The 22,947-nt window shown below is 45.6% G+C and overlaps 1 protein-coding gene across 4 annotated transcripts in view; it reads right to left on the reverse strand.

The window, feature by feature from the left end:
• FHOD3 (formin homology 2 domain containing 3) overlaps positions 1-22,947 on the reverse strand; it is a 491,472-nt gene that overhangs the window by 42,187 nt on the left and 426,338 nt on the right. For all 4 annotated transcript variants that reach the window (XM_030810562.1, XM_030810561.1, XM_030810560.1 and 1 more), the window contains 2 exons: positions 19,209-20,092; positions 6,157-6,315 (listed from right to left, as the gene is read on the reverse strand). In XM_030810562.1, the coding sequence (XP_030666422.1) occupies positions 6,157-6,315; positions 19,209-20,092 (1,043 nt within the window). The remainder of the gene's footprint in view (positions 1-6,156; positions 6,316-19,208; positions 20,093-22,947) is intronic.

Consider the following 22,947-nt stretch of genomic DNA (forward strand, 5'->3'; position numbering starts at 1 on the left):
CACTGTAGAGAATAGAGGACAAGCTGTAGTTCCTCAAAAGATTAAACATAGAATTACCATACGACCCAGCAATTCCATTCTTGGGTATTTATCCTAGAAAAATGGAAACTTACTTTCACACCAACACTTGTACATGAATATTTGTAGTAGCTTTATTCATAATTGCCAGAAACTGGACCAAGATAAATATTCTTGAGCAGTGAATATATAAATTGTAGTAGATTCCCTGCAATGCAACAGCACTCAGCAATAAAAGGAACAAACTATAGATATGTACAATGACTTGAATGAATCTCAAAGGCATCATGATGAGTGAAAGAAGCCAGTCTCAAAAGGTTACATGCTATTTACAGGACATTCTTGAAAAGACAAAACCATAGTGATGGGGAATACATAAGTGGTCACCAGGTGCCAGAGGCAGGTTGAGGGCACAACTACAAAAGGGCAACACAAGAGTTTTGTTGGAAGATGGGACTGTTTTAAATCCTGATTACAGTGGTCATTGCATGAATTTATATGCTTTAAAACTCAGATAACCATATACCAAAAATGTCGGCTGCACTCTATATTAGTTCAAAAACTAAAAAAATAAAGAACAAAATGAGAAACAGGACTCTTGACACCACAGTCTCTACATATGCAGATGTTTACACAAGTGTGCATCAGGACATATCTGGCTGGGATAGATGTAGTCCTGGGCTTGATGAGGGTGTTAACAGGCAGAGCTGCCTTAGTTTATCAGAAGCCAGTCATGCAAAACTGTATTGCAGATGTGCATTCAGGCTGCAGTCAGTGTAAACTTATCGAAGGTGAGCCTGAGGCACCTCCCTTTCCAACTTTCCCTTCACCGGTGCTCCAATCACTGAGGCTTCAGGTGGAATTTGAGCATCTGGAGAGATATGTGGTGGCAGTGTTCCTTGCTTGCCCACAACCTGGCACGTGTCCCACCTGTTCATGCAGATGGCATTAAGAGATAGCCAAGACACTTGGAGCAGATGTTGCCTCCTTAAAAACATGCATGATTTAAACTCAATTAGTTTTGAAAATAAATGCTTCACTAAAATTTCTATTTTAATTTCCTTAGCACTGCCATTGTTTTTGGCATGACCAAAATTCCAAAATGAAAAACTGTCAACACTTTGTACAACCTTCAGAAGACATCTTCCTGTGATAAATTTTGTTGCTTTGTTCCTTTGAGAAAGCAGTTACTCTTTTTGTTTTTCATTTCTCTAATTTATACTATTTGTTCAATGTTGAAGATTTATGAGGTTGCCACCTGCCATTTTATTTTACTTTTTTACACATCACTGACAATAAGAATAGCTGTAAGACAGTGGAATGGCAGGTTAAAGCCACCTCCTATGAGCCCCTCCTATGAGCTGATGGCCCTTGTTTTTCGTGAGCAGATGATAATGTGATGATTATGAGGTGGTATTTTTAACTTGCTTTTCTAAGTCAGTAGATTTATTGATCATTGCATGATCATAATTTGATTTCACAGGAAAGCAAACATCAAACAAGACCCATATGTTGATAGGGATAGGAAGCAGAGAAATTCTAGGCAGAAAAGAGTGGGGTCCCTGGCAAAGGCCCCACCCTCAAGCCTGGAACTGTGGCCCAAAGTGAGAACTTTACATCCCTATTTTCCCATTCGAATGTTGCCTTTTCCAAAACCACTCCTGGTCCGCCCCACTCCCATCCTGTACCCATAAAAACCCCAGGCTCCACTGGCAGACAGCAGAGAAGAGGAAAAGAGGAGAAGCAGCAGGACATCGGAGATTGTCATTTAATGTCAGAGAGAGGCAGCTTGACTTCAGAGGGATGGCTTGACAGCATTGCTTCAAAGAGGAGTACAGCTGGGAATGGCCAGACTCTGGGGGAAGATCACTTTCCCATTCCATCCCCTTTCCAGCTCTCCTTCTTGCTGAGAGCCACTTTCACTGGCAATAAAACCCTCTGTATTCACCATCTTTCAATTCGTTTATGTGACCTGATTTTTTCTGGATGCTAAACAAGAGCTCTGGTGCCACAGATGCGGGCACTAAAGGCTGTCACACTGACCCTCTGCCCTCACTGGTGGAGAGCAACCACCTCACACGAAAAGGCAGAGGGCCAACTGAGTTAACACTTAAGCCATTCATGATGGCAAAGCTAAAAGTGCACACTGTACACATGCCCTCTGGGGTTTCAGGGGTTGTGGGTACTCCCTGCCAGACACAGCTGCAGGGCCCACACGGAGTTTTGCTCCTGCTGGTGCCCAGAAGCACTTGCCCCAGCTCCTGCACTCACTCACCTGTGTGCTCCCACTCCCTAGAGGGGTTGAGAGCTGCGAGCTGAGTAAGCGAGGCACCCCCATCACAAGGTCCATGAAGGGGGTCACAGAAAATTTCCTGTTTCAATGTGATAACCTCCATGTTTTTAGCATTCGCCTAGACAGCATCCCTCTAGCACTGCTCTAAGTATATTTGCTTTTGTATCTGAAAGTTATGTATTTTGGAGAAAAATTCAGAAATCTCCTTTTTTTTAAATAGACCCCAATACTATTGGGTTTGGCCATTTCTTCTACCTGCACATGAAACTATAATGAGTAATTCTTTTGCCCTGTGAGTTTTAAACAGAACCCTGGCTACAGCTTTGTATAAGCATCTGCCACAAGGATTTTGGTGACCACAGTAGAAAGTTGAAGCCCTGAGGGCTATGTCTGGTTTGCATACAATGTGCATATTTGCATGAGAAAATAGTGCTCTATCCATGTACTTACTTTCCTGTAGCAACTTAAAAAAAAAAACTTTTTAAAGCATCATGATAGTATCTTCTTTCATTCTTATGATTATTCATCGAGGCACATTAGGGCAGAAATCATTGTATCAAACTCACAGACAAAATGATTTGCCTGAAGCTAAGCTGGATCAACCAAGGCAGAGCTAGAGAAGAACCCTGGGGCTACCTCTAGTTTCTAGCACTAGCTCCATAGTTCATAGGGATTCAAATTAATAGTGAATAAATTCAACCATAAATGCAAATTAACAGTGCAGCTAAGCCACTCAGTCATCAAGATATTCTGGTTCCCTGGCACTGCTAAGTCAACTGTGACTCTCTGTGGTCAGGTTCCTGTGTGTGTGTCCAGCACCCACGCAGCTGGGCACCTGTGGACAGGCACTGTGCAGGGTAAACTGCTTTCAAAGATGCTGTCATTTTTTATCTGTGGCCAAAGAAAACTTCTGTTTCTAGGATGCTGATTGGACTGGCAGCTGAGTTGGGCCAAGTTGTTTGGGACCATTCAATTGTGCTAGCCTCTGAGTGGACACAGACTATAAAAATTAGAGAAGAAAGGAAAAGAAAATAAAAATCGTCATACTTCCATTTATGATAATTTGATGTCATTTTACTTGGGGAAATATCATTAATGCTACTTAGAGATGGCTGCGAAATGATTTTCTGGTTTAATATTCTTATGAAAAATGACTTCCTTAATGAAGTTAACTGCTCCTTCAGGTTTTCATGACAAACCTGGATACATACCACTGGGTTGCTAAGCAAAGCCACAGGATGAAAACGTTCTAATTACATTTAGGTACACAGAGCTTTCAAACGACCCCATTAAGCCATGGTGCCAGGCTACAGTGCTTGCATCCGAGAAGCAGACAGTTTGGCTAAAGGCCCTCTGGGTGCAAGCCGGAAATCTCATTAACAAAGATCTGTATGTACCCAATTGCATCTCTTCTCAGTCCTGATTTAACTCTTGAACAAGCCTAGAGAACAAGCTCTGGGTGTTGGTTTGGCACGTGGATCTAGATCATCTCTGCCTCTCAGGTCGCTGAGATCAATGGCCCAAGATAGTAGGTGATGCCTGAGAGTGCCCTGGATTCCACGTTCTCCAAGAGGGCTGTTTCGACTGGTTCTTTGATTATCCGTGGGTGCATGATTGCTCTCTACTGGGAGGTTGACAATGTTAATTTCCCTCTAGTGGTGTTTACTCAAGACCTTTGTCATTTAATCTGTACTAAATAAATGCGAACTTCGCTGGCTTATGGGGTGGACGCTGCAGGTTCAGGAGCAGAAGCCCCTTAGCCACACTGACAGACAAAATATCTGTGTCAGTGTATGTCTCTCATCTGTCACTGGGTTAGGGTCTCAGGGACAGACATTTTGCACTTGGTACATCCAGGTCCACCCAATAGCAGGCCACTGCCCTGCTCCTCCCTTGTTCCTCTAGGAGGGTCCCAGAGTGGGATGCATCACACTGAGGCCTGGCCTGCCCCTTCCTGCGATCTGGCAACTGCCTCAGTCTCTATCTCCCAGCTGTCGCCCACTCACTCCTTCATGTCCCCTGCTCCAGTCTGCCGTGTGCCCTCACTCTTTCAATAGGCTGGATTCCTGGATTCGAGTGGGCCCTAAATCCAATGACTAGTATCCTTATAAGAAGAAGGAAGTTTGAACACAGAGGAGAATGCTGTTTGAAGACAGAGAACACACCTGGATATGCTGACTGGCTTTGCTCCCTGGCCTGGCTCCAGAGCTCAGGACACAACTTCTTCTGCCAGGAAAGAAATGCATTTCCCTTATTGTACCTGTTCCTGGAACAGGAGGTGTATGTTTCTCAGAGTAGAGCTGCTTGGGCCTTATATAGGTTTTCTAGGGGTGCCATAATAAAACATCACAAACTGGGTGGCTTAAACAACAGAAATGCATTCTCCGACAGTTCTAGAATCTGGAAGTCCAAAATCAAGGTGTCAGCAGGAGCATACTGTCTCTGAAGGCCCCAGGGGATGAACTTTGCTTCTTCCCAGTGCTGGTGGTTGCCCACGATCTTTGGTATTCTTTGGCTTTTAAAGACATCACTCTAATTTCCACCTCCGTCATCACAAGGCATTCTGTATGTCTGTGTGTTGTCTGTCTTCAAATAGCACTCTCCTGTGTTCAAACTTCCCTCTTCTTATAAGGATACCAGTCATTGGATTTACAGCCCACCTGAATCCAGTATGACCTCATCTTAATTTGATTACATGTACAAGACCCTTTTTCCAAATAAAGTCACATCCTGGGTGGGCATGAATTTGGGGGTCCACTATTCAATGCAGTTCAGGCCTCTAGTAATGGCTTTTCCTGTGAAGGTTCCTTCCTTCCAAAGCATGAAGGCGTGCCTAGTGGGCTGGGTGCAGACCCCTCTGCGTACTGTGTGCCCACCGCTCCCTCCCATTCCCAGGGCCATGGGTGATTCTGGCCAGAGGCCCAGGCCCTTCCTCACTCTCAACTTGCTTGCTCTCCCTCTCTGGAGTCAGGCATCATTGGTTCCGTCCATGCCCAAGTGTCTCAAACAAGGTGTACCTCAATCACAGAGAGGCTTTAAAGGAGTCTGGGGCTCCCTGTCAATAGGAGGATGGGTTAGGTGCCACCCAATGCCACAAAGCAGTGTCCCCAGATCCCCACTCTGACCTAGTGGGCCCCCAAGCTATAACACCCTTCTGTAGGAATTGGTGGGTGGGACACATTGGCTCTGCTCACTCTTTTCATTATTATAATAAGAGATTTAAACTGCTAAACTGGCACCAACCCACAGTGGAGGGAGAGTGTGGCCTGTGGAAGAACACAAACCCAGGCCCTGCAGGCGAACCCTATCTCCAGCTACCAGCTGTGTGGTCACAACCACGCCACCTAGTGTCGCTCTACTTTGTGACTTCAGATCAACAAATGCTAAAGCTTCAGCTGGCTTGAGCTCTCTGGCTTATGAAATGAAACATGTCTCTCTGTATCCCAACAAATGCCAAGAGAGAGAGTTCTTACATGGATGTGTGCATGTACTGAAAACCCTACCTTTGAAAGTGTTTGTTAAACATATGTGGTTTAAAATGACATGAAGCAAGACCCTAATGGCTTCCCAAGGAGGTTATCATAGTCTTCTTCCATTTTGAGGTAGGCAGAGTGTGGTCAGAGGGAGATTGGTAAATGAACCTGAGTGAAGATTGCTGACCTTCATAGGCAAAGTGAGACTCCCCCTCCCCTCAAAAAGTTTAACACATGTAAGAATTATTAACCTTGTTCAGAGTCTAGTTGAGACAGAAAGGCACCATGGATCTTCTGAAATGTGGATGTGCAGCATATTATACATGCAGTATGTGATAAAATACAAATAATGCTTAATAGGGCTTCCCTCACCTCGATTCCTTCTTTGTTTAAAGCATACTCATCAAAATTCAAAATGGCGATCTTAATCGTCCTTGGAGGGGGCAGCACCGTCAGACCAATATTGATGGCGTTACTCCTCTTGGAATCCAGAACAATGATCTCTTGCCTTTTTCCATCTGCAGCAGTTTTCTTAGCGATAAAAAAGGAGAATCCAAGATTAATGCATCATCTTGGGTCCTTTTTATATTTCATTATTAAAAGCACTCACTACTTATTTAGAGATGAAAACAAATGGCCCCAGTTCAGCTCAGAGAAGGACTGGCTACTGTTCAGCACAGAAAGGATCAGGGATTAGTTCTGAGAAGCTGCTAAGCTTGGGTCAGCAACAGAACTTCAAGAGTCAGACACATACAAAAATAAGATGGATTTTCCTTCAATTGGGAAAATGTGATATTTTGCAAGAAAAAAAAATCTGTTTTTTCCATAGAAGCAGTGAAAACAAAATCAAAACCTTTCAGAGTTCCTTTCTTGTGGGCTTCGAGGTGTCAGAATGTCTTGGTTGGCCTTCACACATATGGTGCGTGCCCAGAGAGAGCTGGTTTACATGCTGAGAAGAGAGGATCAATAAGGAGAATACAGCACCATTGGCCTGTCAGGCCCTCCAGATCTACAGCTATACTGTCTCAAAGCCCTCACCTTGCCATTCAAACATTCCATGCCCCTTATACCAGAGCACCTCCACCTTTCCTGTGCACTTAGGCCTCTGTGCAGCTGCCTGGTAGATGAATGAAGAGGGGCCTTCCAAGGAAAAGAAAGGAAAGGGCATGCACTGGCGAGGATGAATAGGGGACGAACCAGCTTAGAGGCCTAGGAGGTGAGCAGGGAATAAGAAGTGTCCTGGCATTCTCAAAGCCCTTTTATGTGTGGCTTCCCAGTTGCCTGCGTGGTCCTCAGAAGCAGGTCCTAGGCCTCACTCATCTCTGCAGCCAGCCCAGAATTAGCACAAGATGGGAGCTTGGCAAGCTGAATGTTTATGTCCCCTCAAAATTCATAAGATGAAGCCCTAACCCCCAAAGTGATGATATTTGGAGGTAGGGCCTTTGGAGCTACTTAGGTTTAGATGAGGTCACGAGGGTGGCATCCTCATGATGGGACTGGTGTCATTATGAGAAAAGACCAGAGTGCTGCTAGTTCTCTCCTTCTGCTACTTGAAGACACAGCAAGAAGGTGGCTGCTTACAAGCCAAGGAAAGCGCCCTCACTAGAAACCTAACTGGCCAGTATCTTGATCTGGAGTTCCCAGCCTCCAGAACTGTGAGAAATAAATTTCTGCTGTTTAGGTCACCTGTGTGTGGTATTTTATTATGGCAGCCTTAGTGAACTAAGACAGTGTGTGTGGGATGAGGAGTCAACCCTATCAATGGCCAGAGCTGTGACCACAAGGCCCCCAGCTTTCCTCTTCAGCTCTCAGGAAGTTGGGTGCAGGTGGCACCTGGGGGCAGGTGGGAGAAGACTTGGCTCCACAAGCTCCCTGATATTGCTCAGGTTTCCTTTGAGGCAAACACACCTGGGAGGATGGCTATTTTGACTCATGTAACAAGTCTAGAGTAACAAAGATGAATGAGGCACTGTGGATCTCCTGAAGACACATTCAGCACAGTAATGGGGTATGCTGTGCCCTCTGTTGCTGAGGGAGCTCAACAGCAGAGCAACTGTAACTCACCTGGTGGTGGAGGGGCTCAGGGTCTGGAAGGGCTGACCCTTGGGCTAGGCCCTAAAGAATGTCTAGGATCTAGTCTGGGGAGAGAGGACCTTCAGGAGATAAGAAGTGGCTTTGTCTAGGTTGTTAAAAACTGTCAGGGATGAGGCTGGAAGTTTGATGGGGCCACATCTCAGAGGACCTGCTGACCCAGCCAAGTGGCTTCAACCACATTGTGCAGGCAGATTCCCACTGAGCAACTGACTGCCACTCATCATCTGATTTCCTGCACTGAGGCCTCACCTTGTTCTCTAAAACAGGGTCCCTGGCTGGGCCTGGGAGCGGCCAAGCCATCTAGAGAAACCGTTCTGCTGTAGCCCCAGGGACCGTGAGGCATTGAGGAGAAACAGGCTCAAGTCCAACTTAAGTCCTCCTGGAACCTCCCAGATTTAGTTGCTAAATTTCTATTTTGGATCCTTAAATATGCAGTTGGAATAAACTCAAACTTCTTCATTAAAAAAAACAAAAACAAAAACAAAAACCCAACAACAACTGAAAACATCCCAGCTGTTTTGTCCTGGTGATCAGGAGGGGCAATTCCTGTGGGTAGGGTTGTCAGCTTTGAACACTAGGCTCCCAGGGACACGTGGCATACATGCCTCCCCACTCTTCAGGAAAAGTGTTCTGTTCTACGTAGTTAACCTAAGAAACTTCTCAGGAGTCCCTGGAAATTCTCAATTTAGCTTTTAAATCTAATTTTATGTTGTGTGTGGAGTGCTAAAGGAATGAGAAAGGTTTAACAGAATGTTGAATATAGGCAACAAAGAAGGATGCTACGACTAGTAATGCCAATACTGTGGTGCTGGAGGCCTGCTTCTCTGGGCGCTGCTGGGCACCTACCCCAAATCCATGCCCTCTTCCCCACTCAGCAACAGGACTCTGATTTTTTTCAGGCTGGCAATGTGTCCATTAAATCAATTCCCTCCCTGGACCCTCTGCAACTGAAGCTGGCCCCATGACTTGGTTCTGGCTTTTGTTTTCCTGATTAAAAAGCAACAGACCTGGTGGGCCATGCTCTTCCCCCTTCTTCCTGCCTAGAATGGAGATATGGGTCTGGAGGTGCAGTGGCAGGTGTCTTGTGAGCACAGGATGGCAGCAGGGATTCCCTGGGAACCAGTAGCCCTTAACCCCTCATCCACAAAACCCCATCACTCTAGGAGCCTGGAGAGATGCCTGAGCAGGCCCAGCCAGCTCAACTGGAGTCTTTATGCAGATGACAAAGTGAAGCCCCTTACCATCACCCTGAGACTCAGCCCCATGGCAAACAGCTTGGGAGAGAAGCACTACTCAGATTCCAGCCTCATCTCTGGCAGCCAGTGTCCACATGTAGCAAGCAATTTGCACAGACCTATGTGGTGGCCCTGAGCCTGACATGCCCTTGGCCCCATTCTCAGCAGAGCTCAACTTACAGCAACACACATGCCCGCACACCCCTCTAAGTCAGGGAGGGGCATGCCACTGAGCAACCCAAGATCATGGGAGAGCTGTCCCCACAGAGGATTCTGCACATTTGCAGAGCACTTCCACCCATATCATGAAGGAAAGAATAAGCCTTAAAGGAATACCTGAAATGGAATTATGCAAGCTCTAGATTTAGCAAAAAGGTGCTTTAAGTGCTGTTCTTCATAATCAAAATAAACCTCCACAAGATGCTACTAAACACTCAAGTGTCATCTGGTTAGTACTGCCCAAGATGAGGGAGTGGGTTGGGTAGAGCTGTCCAACTCTCTCCTTCCCTCTGACAATAATCTAAAGCAGCACTTACAAGAGCAAGTCAGAGCTCTCTGTGCCCACATCCATGTCTAAGGATTGGCAGTCATCTATTCTGATCCATTTGAATTGTCCTTCTGAGCCAAAGCCTCAAGTCAGCAATAGTGAACTTCACTAGGTCCTCCACGTGGTCCTATTACAGAGCAACTATGGTCCACTCTTCCTTCCCAAAGCGTCTCATCCCCATCCATCCTTCTCCATTCCCACCTCTCCACCCTGGGCCTGACCACCCAGAACCCCACTTCTCAGAGCAGCCCAGCACTCGCCTCCTGCTTCTGGTCTCTTCTCTCTCTAACCCATCCATCCTACTCTTGCTAAAAGGAAATTTTCTGGCCAGGCACAGTGGCTCAAGCCTGTAATCCTAGCACTTTGGGAAGCCAAGGTGGCCAGATCACAAGGTCTAGAGATCGAGGCCATCCTGGCCAACATGGTGAAACCCCGTCTCTACTAAAAATACAAAAATTAGCTGGGCATGGTGGCACGTGCCTGTAGTCCCAGCTACTTGGGAGGCTGAGGCAGGAGAATCGCCTGAACCCAGGAGGCGGAGGTTGCAGTGAGCAGAGATCACGCCACTGCACTCCAGCCTGGTGACAGAGTGAGACTCCATCTCAAAAAAAAAAAAAAGAAAAAGAGGCACTTTTCCTTAGTGTATTTCTTTGGTCAGAAAGCCACAGTGGCTTTCCATGGTTTAAAATTTGAAAATAAGGAAACTGGTCAACGATGGTAAGGGGATATAAAGCAGAGGTCAGAGAAGAAAGAGTGGTCCTTGTGAAGGTTAGAAAATGTAAATGCCTTTCTTGAAGGGGACGGCATCTAGAAGGAGGGAGTGAGATGTGACGGGGCAGAGGTCAGACAGGTATCAGGAACAGGAGAGAAAGCAACGCTTCTAAGTAGGAAATCAGAAAGTTGTTCTGCAATTGATGAAAAACCAGACAACCCCCAAAAATACCCAAACAAGGAAACAAAGCAAAAAACCTCTTGTATCTTCTATCTGAAGAAAATGATATTTTCTTGAGAGTAATAAAAGAAGACTTGGATAAATGAGAAACTGCATGTTCCTGGATAGGAAGTTTCAATATCATAAGTGTGCTTTAGTTATCTCTTATCTAATTATATATATTTATATATGTAACATGTATATTTATATATATAACATATATATAACTTATATATATAAAAGTAATACATATATTGGCTGCCCAATAGATATATTACTTCTATTTTGCATACACACAATCCTATCAAAATTCCCATAAGATTTGTTATTGGAATTAGAAAAAAATGTCTAAAGTGAACATGAAAGAATATATGCATCAAAGTGTCAAACACGTTCTTAAAATGTAGAGTTAGATATAATATCTACCCAATCAGCTATCAGCTGTATAGCACTGGCCCTAGAATAGTTGGAATAATAGAACAGAATAGAATAATAGTACAGAAAAAGCTCTGTACAATGGTCCAGGACATTCTAACAAAGACACTAAGATTAGTGACCCAGAATCTAACATAAAAAGATCCATTTTTAATATGGAATCAGAAAAACTAACTTTAAGCCAAACAAACTGATATGGCGAGTGAACATTGTGACAGGCTGGATTGACTGATGTGTTCGTTTTTAGGAAGGGAAAAGGCCAGGAGAAAGCAGGAACCCAGGCTGGTGTGGGAAGGGCCAAGTGTCAGCAGGGCACGAGTAAACCACAGCCAGGAGACCCCCTTGCTGAGTGGGTATGACACCACCCTGCTGCCTGGAGTCTCAAGACATTCTCAGTGATGGCCCATGATGCTGAACCCTGCACAGGTGCAGAAGAGGCTGAGAAACAAGCCCAGTCCTTGATGGTCTCTTTCTGATTGACTGTGTAAGCTTCCCTATATTTATTGCCTCTCTTTGATACATAATCCATTTCCTTAAACAGTTTCCTGAGTGCCTGCTGTTAGGTGCCTGCTTCTCAAGTGGGAACATTTCCATGCAGACTAACAAAAAATGCATACCTCTGGGGGCCTCACTCACCCATGGTCAGCTCTGGAGCAACAGGACATTGGGTTTTTTGTCTTAATTTGTTGATAAAAGAACAATTAGCCAAAGCTCTGCCCTCTTCCTCAGCAAGTTCCAAGAACTATCAGGGAGGAAGTGATGATGGAAGGAGGTGCCTGAGCCCACGCTCCAGGTACAGGATGCTAGACTCGGGGTTGGCTGGATGTGAAAACAGGAACAACTATCTTTGGGTGGTCAGCAAAAAGGCAGACATGAGATAGTGTGCGGGAAACCATGAACATGCTGCTTTCCCAAATACGTCCAGAAGTGCTCAAGGAAAGAGAGGACCTTGATTCTTTAAGAGTGTAAGGGGAAGCCTGGGAAGCAGCCAGGCTCTGTTTTGGTTCCAGAAAGCCTAGTTAAGCTGAACTCCCATGGCAGAGCTCCTCCTTCGGAGCTCCAACTACCGGGAGCCTCCAACATGCCCACAGTAGCCCTTCTCCCCTGGAGGAAAGACAGTCTCCGGAGAAAAGCTTCAGGATGAATGCCATGTAAGGCTTTTATTTGTTTTTGTTTTTGACTTGGCTAAGAACACTTCAGGGAGAGGGAGCAGGGGTGTGCACAGCCAAGATGAGGGAGAGGCAGAGGTTACCCTTTGTGGAAAGAGAGGCTGTCTAGGTGAGCAGGAAACTCAAAGGGAGCAGGGGGGCGGTCATTAAGGCAACTCAGGGACAGGGTCCAGCTTCTAGGAAGATGCAGGTGAGCCCCTCTAGGATGAGACTTCAAACAGACAGCACTCAAGGCTCGAAGAGTCACAGGATTCCTGAGAAGGGGAGGTAGCGACTGTCAACTGCCAAAGCTTCGGGGAAGAGCTGTGCCTGTTCTCGGCAGCCCCAGATTCAGCTGGTGGGCAGCTACCTGGGTTGGGAGTCTGCTTTCTAGAACCGGCAGCTCCAGGAGGCAGAAGCCTGCAAACTCAGCCACTCCATGGGGCAGAAAGTCACACATGGTAATCGGAATATTTTCTAGAACCGCTAAGCCAGATATTCAGGCTCGGCTGGATATAAGCACTGCAGAGCCACAAGTCCACCCAGGTGGATCCTTGGTGAGACACCAATCCTTGATGCAGAGACAGATGGCAAAATGCCCATGCAGAGGGGATGCCCAAGTCAGGCTTTCAGATAGAATAAATTATAGCCTCCAAGGAAAAGTATTTAAGAATCTGCAAGTAAAGACTCAAACTTGATTTGGAATGGTTATTGGAAAAGAGTGACCATCATGCAGGAGTGACCACAACCTAGTTTCAGTAGGCATCCTGGGAAAGAAAAAGACCTAACTTCCCCCTCAGAGACATTCCGTTTTGGAAAAAGAAGAGTGAGGATTCAGGCAGCAGTTAGGAAAAGACGTGGAAAGAAAAATTTACATAGTTAATAGTAGTCATTAAGCTTAAGGCTTCCTGAAATGTTGCCACATCACATTGCCCCTTTGCATTTTCAAAGAGTATTTTACTAGTAACAGAGTATGCACCCCAGAAGGTGCTGCAATTGACAATAGACGCCGGGCTGAGGACTTGATTTATTAAGAGAGCTGCAGGAGGTTTGGGGAGTGCTGGTGAGTCTGAAAGCGCTTCCATGAAAGGCGACAGAGCTTTGCAAATGCTTCTCTGCATCACTGTTGGAGACCTTGGGTCGGGCTCAGAGAGGCAGAAGTTCTAGAAATGGTAAATCATCCCTCCTCACTCCCTGCCAAAAGAGTGACGCCACAGGATATTTTCAAAACTGTCCGTTGAGAAAGTGACAGTTACAAGGATGCAATGACACAGATGTCACAAAGATGTGACAACTATGGAATTTTCCTAAAGTCTTGAAACAAGGGAGACAGGGAGATGTATAGGAAAGCATTAAGGCAAACCACCCCCCATCCACACCCCCACCAACACACACACCCTAAAATGAAAAACAAAAACAAAAAACTAAGCCTAAGCAAAGGCTGAGGAATCCTTAGCCAGAAATGAAATTTCTTGCCAGGTAACGTTTGCCTTATTGTTAAGGAAAGAGTATTAATTTCTCATATTTGCCCTTTGGGTTGTCTAGAGCAGAGGCCAACTGTTAAACAGACTTACTGCATGAATTCAGTTTATTTGTTATCCTAATCCAGAGACCCAGGAGAGAGGAAGGGAATCTCCATGCCCTCCAGGGGCTTTCGGCCCTGACATCTTTCTCTGGGGTCATTTTATTCTCCTATACAATTCACATCCTATAGGACCAGCAGGCACACATCAGAAGTGTCTGGGCACACTTCAGCCCTGCTGAAGTCCCAGAGCTGTGTTCAGAGTTTCTAGGTAGAATTCAGGTTTCTAAGGGGAATGTTAAATAACTTATTATGTCCTGAACTTGAATATAGCATAGGAAGATTTCCATCTCCTCTCAGGAAAATCAAAAGGGTCAGGGGATGTCAACGTGGATAGTGGTGGTGGGGAACACAGTGTTCCTTCAGCACCTCATTTTTCACCTGAAATCAGTGGCTCACAGCCTTGGTTGTACTTGAGAGTCCCTGAGGAGCTTTTAAAAATATACTTGGTGCCGCAATAAACATATGTGTGCATGTGTCTTTATAGCAGCATGATTTATAGTCCTTTGGGTATATACCCAGTAATGGGATGGCTGGGTCAAACGGTATTTCTAGTTCTAGATCCCTGAAGAATCGCCACACTGACTTCTACAATGGTTGAACTAGTAGTTTACAGTCCCACCAACAGTGTAAAAGTGTTCCTATTTCTCTACATCCTCTCCAGCACCTGTTGTTTCCTGACTTTTTAATGATCGCCATTCTAACTGGTGTGAGATGGTATCTCATTGTGGTTTTGATTTGCATTTCTCTGATGGCCAGTGATGATGAGCATTTTTTTCACTATTCACAATAGCAAAGACTTGGAACCAATCCAAATGTCCAACAACGATAGACTGGATTAAGAAAATGTGGCACATATACACCATGGAATACTATGCAGCCATAAAAAATGATGAGTTCATGTCCTTTATAGGGACATGGATGAAACTGGAAACCATCATTCTCAGTAAACTATCGCAAGGACAAAAAACCAAACACCACATGTTCTCACTCATAGGTGGGAATTGAACAATGAGAACACATGGACACAGGAAGGGGAACATCACACTGTTGTGGGGTGGGGGGAGGGGAGAGGGACTGTCATGGGGTGGGGGAGGGGAGGGAGGGGGGGGGGAGGGGAGGAGCACTAGGAGATATACCTAATGCTAAATGACGAGTTAATGGGTGCAGCACACCAACATGGCACATAGATACATATGTAACAAACCTGCACATTGTGCACATGTACCCTAAAACTTAAAGTATAATAATAATAAAAAAAATAAAAATTAAAAAATTACAAAATAAAAATAAAAAAATAAAAGTGAATATTTCGTTTCCAAATAAAAAAATAATATATACTTGGGAAGCTGAGGTGGGAGGATCGTTTCAGCCAGAGTGAGCTATGATTGTGCCACTGCACTCCAGCCTGGACGACAGAGTGACACCTTATCTCTAAGAAATAAAAATAAGAAAAATAACCCAGGCCAAGGCTCACCCTGACCTAATTTTTCTTTAAAAGTTGCTGTTACTAGTTCAAATAGATTTAGAAACTTCAAGGTAAATAAACTTCTCCAGATACGTTCTGGACTCCCTCCCTATGATAAACCTAATGAATGCAAGAGAGTAAGACAACATCAGGTCCCCAAAGTGGAAACTGAGTTCCACTCCATGTCTGTTTTGGTCTGGCTGTAACTTGGGGCATAAAAGCTGCCCTTTGAGAACAGGAGGGATTTTGCTGCCCCTGGTTACAAGGTACAAGGGTTGGAAAGTCACTTTCCTGGGGCTCCCCATGGTGATGTCAAGCCCAAGGAAGTCTCAGGGCTTTCTGCCCTGACATCTTTCTTGGGGTCACTTTATCTCCTATGGGGCTCACCACATCTTAGACCAGCAGTCAGAACATAATGAAATTTAGCACAGGATTTCTACCTTTCACCATACAACACAGTATGATTCATCTTATTAAAACACCATATAATTCCAGCTGATAGAGAAAAATTGATCCAATTCCAGAAACTATTTTGAAAGAAAATTAAAAAGCGCATCTTTTCAGTCTTAGCATTTTTTCATTAGGTGGGCACCCCAGCCTTAGATCTGGCTCACACATCTTTGTTTTTGGGTGGCTTAGTCACAGCTATGTCCAATAACTCTGGTCTAATGTTACTTTTTTTGATGAAACCTAAAACCAATTCTCTTTGTTTTGTGCTGTCTTGTGAAGTCTATTTCACTCTATTTCTGTTGCATTTTATTTATTGTACTTAATTAAAAAATTTCTGAGCCAGAAATCAGAAGTGGCTGTTTACATTTCGATTTATGAAAACCACAGTCAAGGATTAGAAACAGAAATGAAATTAGTTACATCTATAGTGGTAACATATGCAAAATGGATTCAACTCTCCAGTGTAATGTGGGGTTTGTTGCTTTTTTTGCTTTTTTGAGACAGAGTCTTGCTCTGTCACCCAGACTGGAGTGCAGTGGCATGAACACAGCTCAATGCAACCTTGACCTTCTCAGGCTCAGGCGATCTTCCCATCTCAGCCTCCCAAGTAGCTGGGACTACAGGAATGTACTGCCCTACCTGGCTGTGTGCGTGTGTGTATATTTTGTAGAGATGGGGTTTCACCATGTTGTCCAGGCTGGTCTCAAACTCCTGAGCTCAAGCCGTCTACCTGCCTTGGCCTCCTAAAGTGCTGGAATTACCAGAATGAGCCACCCATCATGGCCAAAACACAATGACGTGTTTTAATCCTAACTTGCATTCTTACCTTTTGTAACATTTTGTAAAGTAGCTCCTGTTCATATTTCCTATCCCGAAGACAAAGGTAGGGGTTTTTGGGTCTCATTATAGAACATTCTGGAATCAGTTTGGGGAACTTTTCATTCAATATATCACTTTCCTCTTATGCTCCTACTTGATAAAAACTACGCAAACATTTGTCTATTAGCTAGGCAATACATTGTTCTAGAGGTCACTACCTGCTTCAGGCAATCATGGAACTTTGGGCTGAGACGGCAGAGGCTAGAATATTATCACTGACCAAATTGGCTACAGTGGGACCAAGAGAAGGAGGGAGGTAGGTGAAGCATTAATTTTGGGCCTTCCTGAGGAAACTTTTAATCTTGTAAAAATGAAGCTAGGAGTGCCTTCACCTCCATACTTTTACTCCATTTTATTCCTCCCAACACTGAGTCAAGGGGCAGCTTCTCCCCAGCAACCTGATAGGGAACCACAAGAAGCCTAGAGGTGCAGCCAGCCAAGTGGGCAACGAGGGGAGGAAGAGGAGGAGGGGGAGGGGGAGGGGAGGGGGAGGGGGAGGGGAGGAAGGGGAGGAAGAGGAGGAGGGGGAGGGGGAGGAAGGGGAGGAAGAGGAGGAGGGGGAGGAAGGGGAGGAAGAGGAGGAGGGGAGGAGGGGGAGGAAGGGGAGGAAGAGGAGGAGGGGGAGGAAGGGGAGGAAGAGGAGGAGGGGGAGGGGGAGGAAGAGGAGGAGAGGGAGGGGGAGGAGGAGTATTCTGTCCAATTAGGTCAGTGGGTTGGAAGGTGGTGTCAGCAAGTCAGGTCATGGGTAACTTCTAGCAACCACAGACTGCTGTCTTAATCGCGGCTGGTCTTCTCCTAAATGTCAGGCTGCCTATAAGAATTGGAAGGGGGAGGCCAGGCGCAGTGGCTCACTCCTATAATCCTAGCACTTGGGGAGGCCGAGGCAGGTGGATCATCTGAGGTTGAGAGTTTGAGACCAGCCTGGCCAACATGGTGAAACCCCATCTCTACTAAAAATACAAAAATTAGCTGGGTGTAGCATTGGGCACCTGTAATCCCAGCTACTCCGGAGGTGGAGGCAGGAGAATCTCTTGAACCCGGGAGGTGGAGGTTGCAGTGAGCCAAGATCACACCACTGTACTCCATCCTGGGCGACAGAGCAAGACTCTGCCTCAAAAAAAAAAAAAAATAGAATTGGAACGGGGCATGTGGATGGCTCAGCACCACTTGGTACCAGTCCTAGAAAGTCAGGACACAGATACACCAAGAGTGGGTGTCTGGCAACCCTTTCTTAGGTGTTATTTTCCGGAAAGGACAAAAGCTGGGTCTACTTTCAACCGAAGGACAGGACTGATTGGGCATGATTTTTTACACTGGATCCTAACGGGATAGATTTGTAAATGAGAAAGCTTTAATTTTGACTTGAGGAGATTCCTGAGGCTGGAAATGATTTAGACTCATGTCATGAGTGAGTGAGAAACACACACTGGGGTAAACACCAACCAGCAAAGGGCAGCAAGCAGCTTAAGACTCCCAGCACGTTTTGAAAGGAAACTGATTAACTACAGCTCCCCTGGCTGGCCTGTCAGCATCCCACAGCAGTGACAGGCACTAACTCTGTCACTGTGCTCCTTGTCTGAAGAGCTCACTTGTTCTGAGGATCCTGCATGTAATTTTTGATACAGAATTGGTGCCCAAATGGCATGGCTGGAAACCTGACTCAGACAGTTTCATACTCACCCAAAAAGATGATAAATGCATGCAGCAACACAGAGAGTTAAAATTAATTCATGATTATAAGCTCTTGCATGTTTATTCTAAATTATGCTTTACAAAGTGCTTTCTCCTACCCCTAGTACCTAAAAAGAGGAGATAACCTTAAACCTGTTTTAAAACTGGAAAATACCCAGAATGAGTTTTTAAAAGTCACCTAAGATATGTGAAGGAGACTCTACTAATGTAGGGAATTAGATATAAAATCTGTGATCCAGTATCTTGCAGCTTATCCATGTAAATTAACTATGACTTAACCTTTGGTGCCCAATAACTTTATATACAGTGTTTCCCATTGATAAAAGTGGTATAACATCTTTGTTACTATCACAGCAGCAGTGCCTATAGGATTCTCAAACGTTTATCCAAAATACTAAATCTAGATGCATGTGTAATATTGATAGCATGCCAAATATATGGCTGTTGGAAAACTAGATAGCTGCAGAATGCTGGCTTGATCAGGGGCCAAGCCAAAGAAATGTCAGTTGGATTATTGCCTTTGAGCTTATTGGGTGGTTACAGATAAAGTTCAAACTACTACTATCAGTCATAATCAACGAAGGTAAGATTAAATAAGCATATCTCGTGTTTGGTGAGTCAGCAAGTCCACTTTCTCTAGTTAACATCAATATCTGCTATCGGGCTATGCTGACATTCCTCAGTTGACCATTTTTGTCTTTTCCTCAGGGCTATCTGGTTCTTTGAAAGCTCCTTTGCCTAATATAAGAAAGCTGGTGACCATGTTAGCTAATAAGGGTCTCTGACTCATGTAGCCTACACCTAGCATGTGGCAGAAGGAATACTATATTAAAGATCAGATTTTTATACCAATGGACTTTTTACCAAATAGCAAAAGCAACACAAAATAGTATTTTATACAGAACAAATCTCTTCAGCCCTACCCAACTTCCAATCAAGAAGCATGCTGAAGACTAGCAGTACCTTTGAGACAGACAGTTCCTTGGATTTAGACTCAAACAGGTGCTCCAGTCTGGAAGTGTCCACCTTAATGGGTTCCAGTTTTGACCACAGGAATTCTCTGCAGCGTCGGTTGTTTTTACATGGCCAGTCAAAAGGCCGAACTTCATTCCAGAACAAACGGATGGTCTTCTTTTTCTTAGTGAATGTGGGCTGACCCCTGGGTACCTGGGACCACCCTAAGCCCTGAGGAGCGTTGAACACTGGAGGAGGAGGAACCAATAAATTACCGGGGACAGGAGGGGGAGGGATGCTGTCCAACAGGGGCGGAGGGGGTGGAGGCGGCAAACCCAGAAAGGTGGGTGGGGGTGGGGGAGGTGGCCCAGGGGCCTCCCTGTGACCCAGGTCCACATCTAGGACATCAATGTCATCCTCCTCCCCCAGGTCAGTGAAATCCATGTCTTGGATTCTGAGCTCTCTTGGATTGGCCATGAGCTGGTCCCAGATGTAATCAGACTCTGTCTTTGGCTGCACCGGCGCTGTTTCTGTGACCTTGTCATTGGGCTCAGCATCAGGGGAGATGGAACCTCTCCCCAGGTCCCCGCTGTTGAATTTCTCAGCAAATGCTTTCACACTGCCCCGATTGTCCAAACAGCCGACATCCACCCTCCTGACGCTCTCATCCTGGGTCTGAGAGTTAGCCTGCAGGGTGGATATCCTGGTAGCAAGGCTGGCTACCGCCTCTGCCTCCTGCTGGGTCCTCCCAGCCTCCCCATCCCCCTTCTCCTCATCATCCGGAGACTTCCTGTTATGGGCATACAGCATGTCAAGCATGAACCGTTTGTTGGTGAGGATGTCGCCACACTGTCCATTTACACCTGCATCCTGGACACCTGCGGGCCACAAACCTGAAAGTACACGGGAGAGAAAAATGAGAAAGAGGCAAGGGGGCCTCACTTCCATGAGAGAATCGATGAGAATAAGTGAGCTTAACACATGGGAGTGACTTCAGAGAAGACACTGCATGAGTAGTCAAAGCCATGGCTGACAAGATGTTCTTAGGCAAGAAGAGATGCTGCTTTATAGTCCCAAAGACCTACACCAGAACCCAAGACTCTTCCAGGCATGACGCTGCTCCTGGCTCCTACTGGGCTCATGGGAGAAATCTTCCTTTTTCCTGCCCACCCAAGGCAGCGGGTCAGGACCTACTCAGCCACAGGTAACTAAGGAGCCTCTGCCCTAACTTGAGATAGGGAGGCAAGAAGCCACTCCCTGGCCCCAGCAGGTATTGGAGAGCCTGGAAGATTACCCCTGTTTCTCTCCCCTACTCTAAATCTGCACTAGTGCAGCTCAAAGTGCCTCAAAAACACACAAACTGCGCCACTGATCACTCTTTAGGTTCACTCCTTATCACGGTCCCTAGTCTCCAGGGGGCTGAATTCTGCCTGGCAATCTCACCCACTCCTCTCCAAGGTGACTTTCCATAGCCCTCTCTTCTCTAACCTCCTGGCCCATCTCATCCTCAGAGATAACCTTGCCTCCAAGTTCACTGACTTAACAGATGAAGCCAGAAGGAATCTTCCAGAGCCTCCCTTCCACCTCTACTCTCCCACCTGCATTGACCCTCAGAACACAGCCTCCCTCCTGCAACTGCCTCATAAACATACCTCTTAGCAGGGGTCAACTGCCCACTTGTGCATTAGTAATCCACTCCAGAAAGCCTCTGTCCTGTATTTCCCACGGCCTTCCCACTAGAGTCTTCCTTTCTGGCACATTAACACACACACACACACACACACACACACACACACACACACACACACACATATATATAATCCCCCCCCCCACAATATATAATTTCCCCCATCTTACAAAAGCAAAACCACCCTTGGCCCCACTCATCCCTCTAGCTATCACCTAGCTTTAACTTTTCTCATTTCCTCTAAAGTAAAACTGCTCATAAGAGTTGCTTTGCCCACTGCCTCCAATTTGTCTTTTTCTTTTCTCTTGGACCCAGTCAAAGGGAGCTATTGCTCCCACCACCCTTCTCAGCTGCTGCTTTCAGGTACCAGTGACTTTTGTGTTGCACTAGACACAGCCAACCACTCCCTCCTCCCTCACAGGGGTCCCAAGATATGACGTACGACACAGGGCTCCCAGGACATCTGGCTACTCCTTCTCAGTCTCCGTTGCTGGTTCCTCCTTATCAACCTTTAAATGTCCTTGGACCTCTTCTCTCCATCTGCACTCTTTCAGTCTCATCTAGTTTCAAGGCGTTAAATGCCATCCACAAAATACCACCTTCTCCAACCCTGCACTCTCCAACCTAAACTGCTTCTGCAATCCTTTGCTGTCTGAGCTACGGCAACTTAATCCATCTTGCTGCCAATTCCAAAAACCTCAGAGTCATTCTTGACTCCTTTTCTTTCATCCTCCACATCCAGTGTTGCTGGGCATCTTGTTGGCTACGCCCTCATGTCATATCCAGAATCCAGCTGCTTTTCTCAGCACCTCTGCTACCACGACCATGGGCCAGGCCAGCGTGGGTTCCTGCCTATAGTACTGCAGGGGCGTCCCCACTGGACTCTCTGATTCTAGTCATGTCCCTTGATAGCCAATTCTTACCCCAACAGCCACATGTTTATAAAAATGCCTGATCATATCTTTCTGCTCAAAGTCTTTTAACAGCACCACCTTTCACTGTGAGAAAAAGCCAATGACACGATGTTCACAAGGCCTTCCATGATACTTCCTTACTTTTCATTCATCGCCTACCACCACCAATACTCCCCGACCCCCAGACACACATGCCCATAAACATCGTTAGCTACAGCAACTTCTTCCCATTCCTAGAACTCACCAAGTGTGATCTGGCCTCAGAGTGTCAGCCCCTCCTGGGATAAACTATACCTAGTTAATCACACAAGTTTATCCTTGACCTGTTGTCTTTACTCAAAGCATATCTTCTCAGCGAAGTCTTCCCTGACCGCTTAGTGAAAACTGTGCAATCCTCCCCCAACACTGTTGATCATCCTTTCCTGCTTTATTTTTCATCACAGCTCTTATGACTATCAAATCTGTCACGTTTTACTTCTTTTATTGTCTGCCTCTGCCCTATCACTGCAATGATTATAATTACTCAATAAATTGCCTTCTTCATGGATGTAAACTCTATGAGAATAGGATTTGGGTTTCTCTTGCTCACTGTTGTTTCTGCAACATCTGGACAACTGAATGAATGAATGAATGATCAGGAATGTTATTCCTCTGGGTCTGCCTCTTTGGGGCTTGTATTGGTCTGTTCTCATGCTGCTATAAAGGGCTGCCCGAGACTGGGTAATTTATAAAGGAAAGAGGTTTAATTGACTCACAGTTCATCATGGCTAGGGAGGCCTCAGGAAACTTACAATCACAGCAGAAAGGGAAGAAAACATGTCCTTCTTTACGTGGTGGCAGGAGAGAGAAGAATGAGTGCCCAGTGAAGAGGGAAGCCCCTTAAAAAACTATCAGATCTTGTGAGAACTAATTCACTATCATGAGAATGGGATGGGGGAAACCACTGCCATGATTCAATTATTTTCACCTGGTCCCACCCATGACATGTGGGGATTATAGGAACTACAATTCAAGATGAGATTTGGGTGAGGACACAGCCAAACCATATCAGGGCTTGCAGGGCCAGGTAGTGAGTGCTTCAGTTCCATCAGCTTTCCAGGGCCTCAGTGGATCCTGGTGTTGGGATGTGGCAGGAGACCCAGGCCTG

Source organism: Nomascus leucogenys, chromosome 4 (genome assembly GCF_006542625.1).
Source record: "Nomascus leucogenys isolate Asia chromosome 4, Asia_NLE_v1, whole genome shotgun sequence".
Classification (NCBI taxonomy): Eukaryota; Metazoa; Chordata; class Mammalia; order Primates; family Hylobatidae; genus Nomascus; species Nomascus leucogenys.